We start from the raw sequence: 15453 nt of genomic DNA, 5'->3' as shown, positions 1-15453 counted from the left end.
TCATCAAGCTTGTGACTCTACAAACTTGTTGGATGCATTTGCTGTTTGTTTGCTTTGGTTGTGTTTCATATTATTTTGTTCCCAATAGCAATGAATGGTAAAAAATGTATTGTCATTTTGGAGTCACTTTTATTGTAAATAAGAATATAATATGTTTCTGAACACTTCTACATCAATGCGGATGCTACCATGATTATGGATCATCCTGAATGAATCATGAATAATGATGAGTTACAGAGGCATAAATATCATACCCCCCCAAAAATGCTAACCTCCCCTGTTATTGTAATTGTGAGAGATTAGCATGTCTTGGGGATATGATATTTGTGCGTTTGCATATGTGTGTACATCTCACCTTTAACCCTGGGAGTGGGTTTGTAGGGGGCTGGTTCGGGGGGTGAGTGAGGCCCAAAACTGAGGGGAGGTGGCTGGGTATCGGAGGGGCTCAGCTCACCCTCGGTGAACCTCTCCACCACGGCGCTGTGCTGGGAGTAACACTCCCTGCAGCAACGCTCCTTCTTCCCACTGTGTTTGGTCATCACAAAGTTGTTACTACAGTAGTAGCAGAAGACACGTCCACACAGCCTGAAACAAGAAGAGTGTACTGTAGTATTATAACACTGTGGAACATTCACCCAAAACCTGAAACTTCTCAGATTTTCTCCATTTCTGGAAACTATTGAATCACAGTTCAATAGAACGGAGCACCTTTTCTCTCAACATCAATTCAAGAGTTACATTCAAATTACCAGTCAGACCGAAGTCTGTGGAAGCCACGATACAAACAAAACAAAATCACTGACTCTCTCTGACGTGTCCAATCAGCTCTAAAAGCAATAGAAGCACTACCATTACAGCTTCCTCTGCCAGTACCTCAATTACCTCGACGCCGGTGCACCCGCACATTAACTCTGTACCGGTACCCCCTGCATATAGCCTCCACATTGACTCTGTACCGGTACCCCCTGCATATAGCCTCCACATTGACTCTGTACCGGTACCCCCTGTATATAGCCTCCACATTGACTCTGTACCGGTACCCCCTGTATATAGCCTCCACATTGACTCTGTACCGGTACCCCATGTATATAGCCTCCACATTGACTCTGTACCGGTACCCCCTGTATATAGCCTCCACATTGACTCTGTACCGGTACCCCCTGTATATAGCCTCCACATTGACTCTGTACCGGTACCCCCTGTATATAGCCTTCACATTGACTCTGTACCGGTACCCCCTGTATATAGCCTCCACATTGACTCTGTACCGGTACCCCCTGTATATAGCCTCCACATTGACTCTGTACTGGTACCCCCTGTATATAGCCTCCACATTGACTCTGTACCGGAACCCCCTATATACAGCCCCGCTATTGTTATTTACTGCTGCTCTTTAATTATTTGTTATTCTTATCTTTTCCCTCTTTTGGGAATTTTCTTCAAACTGAATTGTTGGTTAAGGGCTTGTAAATAAGTATTTCACTGTATTCAGCGCATGTGCCAAATAACATTGGTTTGATTTTACTTCCTTTTTCCACTACACATGAGCTGATCACTAATCCAAATCTGGGCCAAGACTGCCCGTGTATTGTGTGTGAAAACACAAGTTGAAATCTCAGTCAAATCATTGCCTACTCTTCCTCTGCTATCTGGTTGTGTTACTAGTAGCGCTTAACATGTTGTCTATTGTTCCCGTAACAAGACATAACAAGGCCATCTAGTGAGTCAGCGCCCTCTCTGTGCCCACCTGCAGTTATGTCGGCGTAACCACCAGGTGAAATGGGCCTGGCAGCCCAGGCAGTGGGTGGTCTCCTTGTCCTGCAACAACCGCTCCTCTGCCCACAGCTTCTGCTCAAACTCCAGAGCGTCCGATTTCTGCCACAGAACATCCTTATCCCTGCAGGAGCACACACACACACACACACACACACACACACACACACACACACACACACACACACACACACACACACACACACACACACACACACACACACACACACACACACACACACACACACACACACACACACACACACACACACACACACACACAATACATTTTTTATGTTTGGATCCAGCATCGAAGTACAAAGGACCCAAAAGATCCCAAACACACAGACAGACAGACACCCAAACACACAGACAGACAGACACCCAAACACACAGACAGACAGACACCCAAACACACAGGTGGGCGGTTAAGGCGTCAGCATGCTTCAGTTCCGCTGGCGGCTAGCCTGAAGTCGGCTCGTTGAACCGAACAGGTGTGCTCACATAAAAGACATTCACTTGAAAAACACGGAAAAAGCGTCAATAGTACTGTTTGCCTATTTTGAGACGCCGTAGCCAGCATTCACTTCCTCACAATATTCAGAATTAATCTAAGATCATTTAAGAAATCTGTCATTAACTTTGACATTTTGGACGAGAAGATCTTAGTCACGTGATTTTACATCGAACTAAGATGTTTGGAACAGTATTTCTCAATGACTAAATGTGCATGAAAACGAGTCGTCTCTCGTTGAATGACAACAAAGACTTTATTTAAGAATCCCTACTGTTGACCAATCACCGATGAAGGGCGTAGACTTTGGCTAACAACTTCGGCTTGCCTCAAGAAAAACAATTGTGCCCGAACAACCGGAAAAAAACGTAAGTAAATCCAAAACTAACAAAAACGTCACAAAATGTTGTCATAATACTTGCAAAAACTCTTCCTCTTAGAGCGCAGGACCTGCTGTTAAAAAGAACATGGTTACATCAGTCTGATTGTTCCCCTCTTGATCATCAGGATATTGTCTGCTCAGTTAGGTTTCTTTAGGCATGGTTTCTTTGTAATCAGTGAATCATACATTTGTGTGACTTGTGGGTATTTGTGGACTAAACTTAGTGTCCACCTGCTCATGGACTCTCTAACATCCCCAAGGACTGCGGTTGAAAACGAGCTAAAACCATCACTTTTACTGAAATGTCGATTAATGTGTACTGTCCCTGTAAAAATGAACTCAATAAAGTCAACAAAATCATTATTCATGCTATTCTGGTTATATTGTCCTAATCTAATTTTACATGCACCTCCAACGAACCCCTGTTCTGATGTACTGTACGTCTCTCTGCCAATGAGCAGTTGGAATAAAAAAAAATGTAGGAGTAAATTAAGGACACCCCAGGGGAGCTGGCATTGTTGTTTTATGCCCTACAGGGGATGAGAGCTATGCAAATAGGAGAGACACACAGAGAAACACACACACATATACACACATACACACACACATACAAATAGAGAGAGAGAGAGACATAGACACACACAGAGAAAGAGAGAGAAAGAGAGACACACCCAGACACAAAAAAAGAGAGAAAGAGCGAGAGAGCAATGCCTGCCAAAAAAATTGAAAATTCATAAGCAGACGAGAGCTGTCGCTTTCTGTTCCCTCTTAATATCCCCCTCTCGCAGTCTTCCTCCCTGATATCCCCCTCTCACTGTCTTCCTCCTTGATATCCCCCTCTCGCAGTCTTCCTCCCTGATATCCCCCTCTCACTGTCTTCCTCCTTGATATCCCCCTCTCGCTGTCTTCCTCCTTGATATCCCCCTCTCACTGTCTTCCTCCTTGATATCCCCCTCTCACTGTCTTCCTCCTTGATATCCCCCTCTCGCAGTCTTCCTCCTTGATATCCCCCTCTCCCTGTCTTCCTCCTTGATATCACCCTCTCCCTGTCTTCCTCCTTGATATCACCCTCTCCCTGTCTTCCTCCTTGATATCACCCTCTCCCTGTCTTCCTCCTTGATATCACCCTCTCCCTGTCTTCCTCCTTGATATCCCCCTCTCGCTGTCTTCCTCCTTGATATCCCCCTCTTCCTGTCTTCCTCCTTGATATCACCCTCTCCCTGTCTTCCTCCTTGATATCCCCCTCTCGCTGTCTTCCTCCTTGATATCCCCCTCTCACTGTCTTCCTCCTTGATATCCCCCTCTCACTGTCTTCCTCCTTGATATCCCCCTCTCGCAGTCTTCCTCCTTGATATCCCCCTCTCCCTGTCTTCCTCCTTGATATCCCCCTCTCGCCGTCTTCCTCCTTGTTATCCCCCTCTCGCTGTCTTCCTCCTTGATATCCCCCTCTCGCTGTCTTCCTCCTTGATATCCCCCTCTCGCTGTCTTCCTCCTTGATATCCCCCTCTCGCTGTCTTCCTCCTTGATATCCCCCTCTCGCTGTCTTCCTCCTTGATATCCCCCTCCCGCCGTCTTCCTCCTTGATATCCCCCTCTCGCCGTCTTCCTCCCTGATATCCCCCTCTCGCCGTCTTCCTCCTTGATATCCCCCTCTCGCTGTCTTCCTCCTTGATATCCCCCTCTCGCTGTCTTCCTCCTTGATATCCCCCTCTCGCCGTCTTCCTCCTTGATATCCCCCTCTCGCCGTCTTCCTCCCTGATATCCCCCTCTCGCTGTCTTCCTCCTTGATATCCCCCTCTCACTGTCTTCCTCCTTGATATCCCCCTCTCGCTGTCTTCCTCCTTGATATCCCCCTCTCGCTGTCTTCCTCCTTGATATCCCCCTCTCGCCGTCTTCCTCCTTGATATCCCCCTCTCGCTGTCTTCCTCCTTGATATCCCCCTCTCACTGTCTTCCTCCTTGATATCCCCCTCTCGCTGTCTTCCTCCTTGATATCCCCCTCTCGCCGTCTTCCTCCCTGATATCCCCCTCTCTCTGTCTTCTTCCTTGATATCTTGGGATTCTTTCTGAATTCCGAATGGACTACTCCTAGGCAAAGATCCCTCCTTTCATCAGATCCCTCCCTCCCTCATTTATATCAGATCCCTCTCTCCCTCCTTTTCATCAGATCCCTCTCTCCCTCCTTTATGTCAGATCCCTCCCTCCCTCATTTATATCAGATCCCTCCCTCCCTCTTTTATATCAGATCCCTCCCTCCCTCCTTTTCATCAGATCCCTCCCTCCCTCCTTTATGTCAGATCCCTCCCTCCTTTTCATCAGATCCCTCCCTCCCTCCTTTATGTCAGATCCCTCCCTCCTTTATGTAAGATCCCTCCCTCCTTTATGTCAGATCCCTCCCTCCTTTATGTCAGATCCCTCCCTCCTTTATGTCAGATCCCTCCCTCCCTCATTTTTGTCAGATCCCTCCCTCCTTTTCATCAGATCCCTCCCTCCTTTATGTCAGATCCCTCTCTCCCTCCTTTATGTCAGATCCCTCTCTCCCTCTTTTATGTCAGATCCCTCCGTCCTTTATGTCAGATCCCTCCGTCCTTTATGTCAGATCCCTCTCTCCCTCCATTTTGTCAGATCCCTCCGTCCTTTTTGTCAGATCCCCCCCTCCTTTTCATCAGATCCCTCCCTCCTTTATGTCAGATCCCTCTCTCCTTTTTGTCAGATCCCCCCCTCCTTTTCATCAGATCCCTCCCTCCTTTATGTCAGATCCCTCTCTCCTTTTTGTCAGATCCCTCTCTCCCTCCTTTATGTCAGATCCCTCCCTCCCTCCTTTATGTCAGATCCCTCTCTCCCTCCTTTATGTCAGATCCCTCTCTCCCTCCTTTTCGTCAGATCCCTCCCTCCCTCCTTTATGTCAGATGCCTCCCTCCCTCCTTTATGTCAGATCCCTCTCTCCCTCCTTTATGTCAGATCCCTCTCTCCCTCCTTTTCGTCAGATCCCTCTCTCCCTCCTTTATGTCAGATCCCTCCCTCCCTCCATTTTGTCAGATCCCTCCTTTATGTCAGATCCCTCCCTCCTTTATGTCAGATCCCTCTCTTCCTCCTTTTCATCAGATCCCTCTCTCCCTCCTTGTTGTCAGATCCCTCCCTCCTTTATGTCAGATCCCTCTCTCCCTCCTTTATGTCAGATCCCTCTCTCCCTCCTTTTCGTCAGATCCCTCCCTCCCTCCTTTATGTCAGATCCCTCCCTCCCTCCTTTATGTCAGATCCCTCCCTCCCTCCTTTATATCAGATCCCTCCCTCCCTCGTTTATGTCAGATCCCTCCCTCCCTCCTTTATATCAGATCCCTCCCTCCCTCCTTGATGTCAGATCCCTCCCTCCCTCCTTGATGTCAGATCCCTCCCTCCCTCCTTTTCATCAGATCTCTCCCTCTTTTATGTCAGATCCCTCTCTCCTTTATGTCAGATCCCTCCCTCCCTCCATTTTGTCAGATCCCTCCCTCCATTTGGTCAGATCCCTCCCTCCTTTTTGTCTTATCCCTCCCTCCTTTATGTCAGATCCCTCCCTCCTTATGTCAGATCCCTCTCTCCCTCCTTTTCATCAGATCCCTCTCTCCCTCCTTTTCATCAGATCCCTCTCTCCCTCCTTTTCATCAGATCCCTCTCTCCCTCCTTTTCATCAGATCCCTCTCTCCCTCCTTTTCATCAGATCCCTCTCTCCCTCCTTTTCATCAGATCCCTCTCTCCCTCCTTTTCATCAGATCCCTCTCTCCCTCCTTTATGTCAGATCCCTCCCTCCTTTATGTCAGATCCCTCCCCCCCTCCTTTTCATCAGATGAGACTGTCAGTGGTGAGATGGCATTACAAAGACCCACACTGTGCTCGCTATGGGAGAGCATCCTCAGAGGACACACTCCCCACAGGATCTTGCTATCTGATCACGCAAACGAAGGCAGAAAACAACAACACCCTTTCCAGTTTCTAAACAAAAGCCTGTCTTAGATCTACAGATCAAAGGTTCAGCTCTCGCTTTGTCTTTTTCTTCCCGCGCTCAGGATAGTGCAGAGGAGGGACTAGGTCTTACTTGATAAGTTCGATGAGGCGCTCCTCCAGGGTGCTCTTGGTTCGGTATAGGTCGTCGATCTCTGCGGTCGTCCTAAGGTAATAACTACGTTTGTCCACCTCGGCCTGCTCCAGTTTCTGCTTTAGCTCCTCACACACCGCCTGGACCGTTGAGAGAGCCTCCTCAGCACTAAATGACAGAGATATAAGGGAGAGAAAAATATTAAAGTACAAGGCTCTGCATGGTCAATCCGACATCTGCAGTGGCCGTACAGCATTTACTGCGATGCGGACTCCACAGAAGTCAGAGCATTCATACTTCTTGCGCTTCGCGGAGCAGAGCCGAGCTGTTGTGAAGGAAGTTGTCAAGGAAGTTAGATTGTATTTATACAGGACCTCCTGCCCCCACCTACCATCAACCAATCATGTCAATGTGGAGCTATACGGAGCCCTTCGCAGTGCGGAGCTAGCTCGATTTGGCCTTCGCAAGCCTCCGGAGGCTCCGCAATTGCATCACACCCTCTGTACAGTTAATATTCTGTTAACTCATCCCAAATAATGTTGTTGACTTGACCTATACTAGTATATGTGGCCAAAACATAAATTGGAGAAAAAAAACACTTTAAAAACCCCACCTCAAACTTGTATCTCAAAAAGATTGTTTAAAAAATGCTTGCTATTTCCTCATAGAGCATGATGTCATGATGGCTTGTTGGCTGAGCTGGCCAATCAGCGGTCTATTAATATTTTAAAGACTGGTATATGCCCACCCCATTTTGTTGTTGTGGTACTCCCACATATTTCCAACACATGAAAGCTGCTTTTTAACATACTTATAAATAACAACTTGAAATTAATTATAGGCCATATTTCATAGAAATCTAGAAATACTGGACAGTTACTTTAAGAGAATGGAAGAGGGAGTGTGTACGACTACAGCCCCGGGCGTACTCAGTCTTCCTTTTCCTGTAGTCCACAATCATCTCCTTAGTCTTGGTTACGTTGAGGGGTAGGTTTTTATTCTGGCACCACCTAGCCAGGTCTCTGACCTTCTCCCTATAGGCTGTCTTGTCGGTGCTCAGGCCTACCACTGTTATGTCGTCTGCAAACTTAATGATGGTGTTGGAGTCGTGCCTGGCCATGCAGTCGTGGGTGAACAGGGAGTACAGGAGGGGATTGAGCACGCACCCCTGGGGGGCTCCGGTGTCGAGGATCAGCGTGGCAGATGTGTTGCTACCTACCCTTACCACCTGGTGGCGGCCCATCAGGAAGTCCAGGATCCAGTTGCAGAGGGAGGTGTTTAGTCGCAGGATCCTTAGCTTATTGATGAGCTTTGAGGGTACTATGGTGTTGAATGCTGAGCTGTAGTCAATGAATAGCATTCTCGCATAAGTGTTCCTTTTGTCCCGGTGGGAAAGAGCAGTGTGGAGTGCAATAGAGATTGCATCATCTGTGGATCTCTTTGGGCGGTATGCAAATTGGAGTGGGTCTATGGTCTCTGGGATAATGGTGTTGATGTGAGCCATTACCAGCCTTTCAAAGCACTTGGCTACTGATGTGAGTGCTACGGAGTCATTTAGGCAGGTTGCCTTTGTGTTTTTGGGCACGGGGACTATGGTGGTCTGCTTGAAAAATGTTGGTATTACAGACTCAATCAGGGACATAATCTTTGACTCATGCACTTACATAAGAAAATAGCAGACAGAATTGTCTTGTCGATTCTGTACGACGCGTTTAAAAATATCTTAAGACGGGCTACTTAGCTCATCTAAATGGAAAGGTTGTTTTCTGTGTGGGGTATAATAGGTAAATGCTGGGTTGTAGCCTTACCTGGTGACAGAGTCTCTTAGGTGCTGAATCTCTCCCTCACTCTGACAAATGGCTGCTTCGGACTTTGTGATGTGAGCATCCTTCTCTCCAATCAGCCGTGAGTACTCCTCATTCACCCCCTTCATCAAACATAATCATAACATGCAGTAGTTATAAAAATAGAACCAAAAAACGTTCAAAAACAGGTGTTTGATTTGGTTGATAAATGAATGCAAACCAAGGATTAAGAAGTCTACAGAGGAGCGATGCTTTGTAAATTAACAGCCTATCTCTCTCCTTCACTCAGATTATCATAGCACAGTACAGGCAGATTAATTACAACGTGTCACATCCTGTCTAGGCAAGGACAGGAAGGAGATTAAGACCACTCTGCTCTCTGTTTTATCATACTCGGCTGATGAACACCAAACTCTAATCTGTTTCGTATTAATTAACCCGGTCAAGTGTGTACAGGCCTGCTCTTCTTTCATATTAATTTCTTTGTACTCCCTCATATGTATTCCTAGGTATCTCTAATGAAAACGTAAATACATACGCCAGAGCAGACAGGCTGGACGTGGCACATCTGACTTTGTCATCCACCCAATTATATGATCATCTTATGAATTCTTATCACTGATTCTTTGCTTTCAGCTATTTCAATGTCAGCTATTTCAATTGGGTCTAAAGACAGTGCTGAACAGACATGCCATGTAGCCAATCATTTTTTTTCTCTGCCAGTGTTTCCCAAAGTGTTTTACTGTTTACTTGATTGTGATTTATTAGGATCCCCATGGTGACGCCAATGGCGACAGCTAGTCTTACTGGGTTCCGGCATATAACGAAATATACATTACAGACAAAATACATTACAGACAAAAGACATTACAGAGAAAAGACATTACAGAGAAAATACATTACAAGACAAGGGATTGAAGACTGTCTGTTATATTGCACTCTTGTCATACTGTGCATTCGGAAAGTATTCAGACCCTTTGACTTTTCCCATATTGTGTTATGTTACAGCCTTATTCTAAAATTGATTAAATAAGAAAAGAATCATCACGATACCCAATATTGACAAAGCAAAAACAGGTTAAGAAATTTTTACAAATGGATTACAAATAAAAAACAGAAATACCTTTCTTCTATACATAAGTATTCAGACCCTTTGCTACTAGAATTGAAATTGAGCCCAGGTGCATCCTGTTTCCATTGATCATCCTTGAGATGTTTCTACAACTTGATTGGAGTCCACATGTGATAAATTCAATTGATTGGACATGATTTGGAAAGACACACACCTGTCTATATAAGGTCCACAGTTGACAGTGCATGTCAGAGCAAATACCAAGCCATGAAGTTGAAGGAATTGTCCGTAGAGCTCAGAGACAGGATTGTGTCGAGGCACTGATCTGGGGAAGGGTACAAAAAATGTCTGCAGCATTGAAGGTCCCGAAGAACACAGTGGCCCCCATCATACTTAAATGGAAGAAGTTTGCAACCACAAAGACTCTTCCTAGAGCTGGCCGTCCAGCCAAACTGAGCAATCGGGGGAGAAGGGCCTTGGTCAGGGAGGTGACCAAGAACCCGATGGTCACTCAGACAGCGCTCCAAAGTTCCTCTGTGGAGATGGGAGAACCTTCCAGAAGGAAGCAGCACTTCACCAATCAGGCCTTTATTGTAGAGTGGCCAGCCGGAAGCCACTCCTCAGTAAAAGGCACATGACAGCCCACTTGGAGATTGCCAAAAGGCACCTAAAGACTCCCAGACCACGAGAAACAAGATTCTCTGGTCTGATGAAACCAAGATTTAACACTTTGGCCTGAATGCCAAGCGTCACGTCTGGAGGAAACCTGGCACCATCCCTACAGTGAAGCATGGTGGTGGCAGCATCATGCTATGGGGATGTTTTGCTCAGGACCTCAGACTGGGGCGAAGGTTCACCTTCCAACAGAACAACAACCCTAAGCACACAGCCAATACAACCAAGCAGTGGCTTCGGGACAAGTCTCTGAATGTCCTTGAGTGGCCCAGCCAGAGCCTGGACATGAACCAGGTCGAACATAACTGAAGAGACCTGAAAATAGCTGTGCAGCGATGCTCCCAATTCAACCTGACAAACTCCCCAAATACAGGTATGCCAAGCTCATAGCGTCATACCCAAGAAGACTGAAGACTGTAATCAATGCCAAAGGTGCTTCAACAAAGTACTGAGTAATACTTATGTAAATGTGATAATTTCAGTTGTTTTTTTATTGTAAATGTGCAACAATTTATTGAAACCTGAGTTTTCTTTGTCATTATGAGGTTTTGTGTGTAGATTGATGAAGAAGAAAAAACAATATAATATATTTTAGAATAAGGCTGTATTGTAACAAAATTTGGAAAAGTCAAGGGGTCTGAATACTTTCCGAATGCACTGTATGTGAATAATGTGAAGAGGTGAAGATACAGACCTCTAACTGTGAGACTTTGGCCTCCAGACCGGACACCTTTTCCTGCTCTTTTGGCAGCTGGACTCTCAGTTTCCCCAGCTCATCATTCACACTCTGGATAGATAGAGAGTAAAACACACAGGTGTTCAAATTAAGAGTAAAACACACAGGTGTTCTAATGGAGAGTAAAACACACAGGTGTTCTAATGGAGAGTAAAACACACAGGCGTTCTAATGGAGAGTAAAACACAGGCATTCTAATGGAGAGTAAAACACACAGGCGTTCTAATGGAGAGTAAAACACACAGGCGTTCTAATGGAGAGTAAAACACACAGGCGTTCTAATGGAGAGTAAAACACACAGGCATTCTAATGGAGAGTAAAACACATAGGCATTCTAATGGAGAGTAAAACACACAGGCGTTCTAATGGAGAGTAAAACACACAGGCGTTCTAATGGAGAGTAAAACACACAGGTGTTCTAATGGAGAGTAAAACACACAGGTGTTCTAATGGAGAGTAAAACACACAGGTGTTCTAATGGTGCCAAGTAATCATTAACTGTTTTATAAATCACATTGCTCTTAATGCTGCTTTTCGACTAACACCAGTGTTACACTAGTGCATACACCCTTATGATATACTAGGTAAATTGTGTCTCCGTAGCTAGGGCTGACAGTGGGGACTTGTGAAGAGCAGAATCAACATCCTCCGCTGGGTGTTGAAGTCCACAGTCAGACATTGTTATTTAAATGTCAGCTGAAAAGTACCAGTGGCCTGGCTTTGGCCCCAAGTTAGAGCAGGTAGGTCCGCCTGAGTCATGGCCCAGTGAGACACGGGTGCTGACCCGGGCAGATGGAAACAGAAATGTCTGAGACTTTTGGGTAAACACCGGGTGGAAATACACCATAAACTGCCCTTTCATGTGCTGCCGTAATGAAATGATTTTGCTCCTGTCCAGGATTCCCCCAAGGCACACGCTTTTCACAGAACTCCAGTCAAACTCACCTTGATCTGGTTCTGATGATTCATGCTCTCGGAGCTCATCTGGAACTTGACCGCCTCCATCTCCTCCCGACTTGACTCTTTGAGGCTCCTCACTTGGAACTCCGCCTTCTCCAGCTTCTCCTGGAGTTCTAGCATGGCTGCCGGAAGGTTCTCCATCATCCTCAGCTCCTCTCTCAGGCTGGCGTTCTCCTGGCGAAGGGCGGCCATGCAAGCCTCCTGCCGCTCCACCTCCCTGGACGTCCGCTCTTCTAGCTCCCCTATCCTGCCTGCCTCCCCCGCCCAGCCTTCCTTGGCCTCCTCCCTTTCTGCCGTCAGTCTACATATGGTCATCCCAAGCTCTGCCATCTCTGTATTGGCCCGGTGGAGGCTCTCGCGTGTCTCAGCATTCTCCATGGCCAGCCTCTCGTTCTGGGTCTTGAGTGTGGCCAGCTCTCCTCTGGCGGAGGCCTCAGCGGCAGCCAATTCTGCCCGGGTGGCTGCCTCCACCCGGTCACGTTCTCTGCTTAGTGCCTCTTCCCTCTCATTGCACTGCAGGAGCTCGGCTACGTGCCTCTGGTTGAGTGCCTCGGTCTGGGCTTTAAGCTGCTCCGTTAGGGTCCGGAGTTCGTCTCTCTGGGCCTCCGTCACCTCCAGCTGGGCCTGGCTCCTCATCCTGTCCTCCGCAGAGGTGTTCAGCTGCACCCTCAGATCCAACACTTCTGCCTGGAGCCTGGTCACTTCCTTCATGTTCACTTCCAGCTGGCCCTCTACCATGGTCATTTTGGCAGTTATCTCCTGGCTCTCCTTGGCCTGGGCAGAGCTCCTCACAAGCTGGGTTCTCTCCACCGTTTGCTTTTCGGTGGTGACCCTCTCTATCAGCTTTGTCTTTTTGGCGCAGGCCTTTTCTGCATCTGTCTTAGCCTTCTCCAGTGCCCTACCCCTGGCCTCTAGGGCCTCCACCCTGGCCTGGAGCTCTACACAGCCTTTCTCCTTGTTCTCGAGCTGGGCCTGCCGGTCTTTGAGCTGCTCCTGCAGGCTGGCCTCACTCCTGCGGGACCGACCCAAGCTCTTCTCCAGCTCTCCGATCTGCCCATGGATGGCCTTCAGCTCATCCTGCATGGAGCTCAGGGCCGCCCTCACTGTGGCCTGCTCCTCCCTCAGGCCTAGGTTCTCCTGCTCCAGCCGTTTGCCGGCGGCGTCTGACACCTCGGCAGCCATGGCTGCCCTCTGCAGACTCTCGTCCAAAGCCCGGTTCTCCTCACGCAGCCTCCTGTCCTTCTCATCCACAGTCACTTTGGCGTCGTCCAGCTGGCTCCTCAACTGCTTGTCAGAGGCCCTCAGAACAGCCACCTCACCCTCAAGGGCTACCCGGCTTTCTGCCAGCTCCTTCTTCAGCTCTTCATTCCTCTTCACTGTGCCCAGCAACTTCCCGTTCAGCTCCATCAGGTTGGTGCACTGGGTCTTGTACTCCTCGATCCTATTGGCTTGCTCCCTGACGCTGGACTCCAGTTCTGAGAGGTTGGCGCTCAGGCCATTGCGCTCTGTGGTCAGGCTATGGCTCTGGACCTCCAGGTGCTGGAGCTTCTGGGTGCTGGAGAGCAGCTCCGCCTCTCTGGTCTTCAACTGCTTCTTCAGGTAGAGGAGTTCCACCTCCAAGGCTTCTTTCAGATTGCCCATGCTTCCCTGGATCTCCTCTTTCTCTTCCTGCGCCCTGTCCCTGGCCTCCTCGGCCTGTATCTCCCTTTCTTCCAGAGCACTCTGGAGGTCATGCAGCTGCTTCTGCAGGTTGCTGGCCTCCTTCTCCCTCAAAGTCAATGCCCCCTGCAGCTTGTCAATGGCGTTACACTGCTCCTCTGCACACTCTGCGAACTTAGACTTCTCCTCTGCAGCAGACTTTGACAGGGCCTCCAGCCTGGCCTCATCCTCCTTTGCTGCCACCTCCTTGACCCTTAGCTCATTTGCCAGCTTCTCGGCCTGCCGCCTCCTATCCTCACCCTCTGCCAGAGCCTCTATCTTTCCCCCCTCTGCCTCCTTCAGTCTGTCCAGCAGCTCGTGGATCTTCTGTGCTGAGTCAAAATAGCTGGTCACCTGCTGGCCCTTCTCATCCAACACACCGTCCAGCTTGGCCATTAGTTCTACGTTCTTCCCCTCTGCGGCCACCAGCTTCTCCTGGAGGTTGCGCTGTTCTGCTTCCCTGGCCCTCTCTCCAGCCCTCAGGGTCTCCAGCTCGCGGGACAAGGCCTCCTCACGCCTCTCCAGGGCTTTCAGGGTCCCTTGCATACCCTGCTGTTCCTCCTGTGCGGTCAGTGACACATCCAGCTGCCTCTGGAGCTCCACCACCACGCCTTTGAGCTCAGCACCCTCCTCCCCCATCAGGCACACCCTGTCCTGGAGCTCCCGCTGCTTCAGCTCTGACTGGTCCAGCTCCAGGCGGAGCTCGTCCAACATGCTCACCTCCACGCCGGAAGGCAGCGACTCGTTCAACTCGCTCAGCATGCCCGGTCCATACTCAGGACTGCCGGGGAACTCATGAGCATGCTGGGGGGGGGTATTAGAGAAACAGGGTACTAGAGTGAGTACTGCAGACTTGACACATTGTTAAGACTTACTGTATGATCTCACAAGATATGACTAGCTTCTTATAGAACCATATTAGTCCCGGTCGAGTAAAAGCTCTGAGGAGCTGTGTCAGTACCTGTGAGTATGTGCTGGCCAGGCTGTTAATGCTGGAGCTGCGACTGGGTGGTTTCCACATGTGGCCAGGTGAGTTGGGCATGCCCAGTGTCCTCCTGGAGATAAGAAGAAAACACACGCGATGAGGTGACATCACCAAGTGTCTACATTTGATCAATTTCTCAATCCAATGCGCAGCATCTTGAGTATGGGGTGCATTTATAAACATAGTGACTTTGCAATTGGTTACCTTGCAAAGGTGGGCCAGGACGAGTCAAGGTCATGACCCCTGGAAGCCACGTCAAACTGGATCTCGTTGAGCTCATACAGGTGACTTACGATGTCAACACTGAGGTGGGATTTCAGCAAGGGGCTGCGAGCATAGTACCAGTCACTGCAAGAAGGAGAGAAGCATATACAGGGAAATTAGTTGAGAGATAGACATAACACACACGTGCATACATTCACATAGAAATACCTTCACTAACACACTTGGATTGTTCCTTATATTAAATCACTTCGACACATACAAAAAGTACTTTTTTGCACTAATGTACATGCCTTTTACAAACACACAGGTACATTTCATAAGTACAAAGAGCATATAGACGTGGTTCTGTACAACGGGAGAACTAACTTTTCGAGAAGCGGATTGGTACAAAATGCTGTATCTATACTGAGTCAGACAACGTCTACTCCCCTCCCACTGAACACTGTTTCCAGTAACCTTTGGCAACATAAGAACCAGCACACTGTGTTTACTCACCTGAGGAACAGGGAAACGTTTACAGAAGTAAAACACCACAAAGGAAAAGAGAAATGAAAG

General features: G+C 48.1%; 1 protein-coding gene across 2 annotated transcripts in view; it reads right to left on the bottom strand.

Annotated features, from left to right (window-relative positions):
- Positions 1–15453, bottom strand: part of LOC135524718 (FYVE and coiled-coil domain-containing protein 1-like) — a 41063-nt gene that overhangs the window by 14791 nt on the left and 10819 nt on the right. For both annotated transcript variants that reach the window (XM_064952488.1, XM_064952489.1), the window contains exons 6-13: positions 14878–15021; positions 14650–14743; positions 11976–14492; positions 10989–11081; positions 8551–8669; positions 6743–6910; positions 1748–1897; positions 356–585 (exon numbers count right to left, since the gene is read on the bottom strand). In XM_064952488.1, coding sequence (XP_064808560.1) covers positions 356–585; positions 1748–1897; positions 6743–6910; positions 8551–8669; positions 10989–11081; positions 11976–14492; positions 14650–14743; positions 14878–15021 — 3515 coding nt within the window. The remainder of the gene's footprint in view (positions 1–355; positions 586–1747; positions 1898–6742; positions 6911–8550; positions 8670–10988; positions 11082–11975; positions 14493–14649; positions 14744–14877; positions 15022–15453) is intronic.

This window comes from Oncorhynchus masou, chromosome 31 (assembly GCF_036934945.1).
Source record: "Oncorhynchus masou masou isolate Uvic2021 chromosome 31, UVic_Omas_1.1, whole genome shotgun sequence".
NCBI lineage: Eukaryota > Metazoa > Chordata > Actinopteri > Salmoniformes > Salmonidae > Oncorhynchus > Oncorhynchus masou.
The sequence above is the reverse complement of the archived record's forward strand: the minus strand, read 5'-3'. Positions and strand labels throughout refer to the sequence as shown.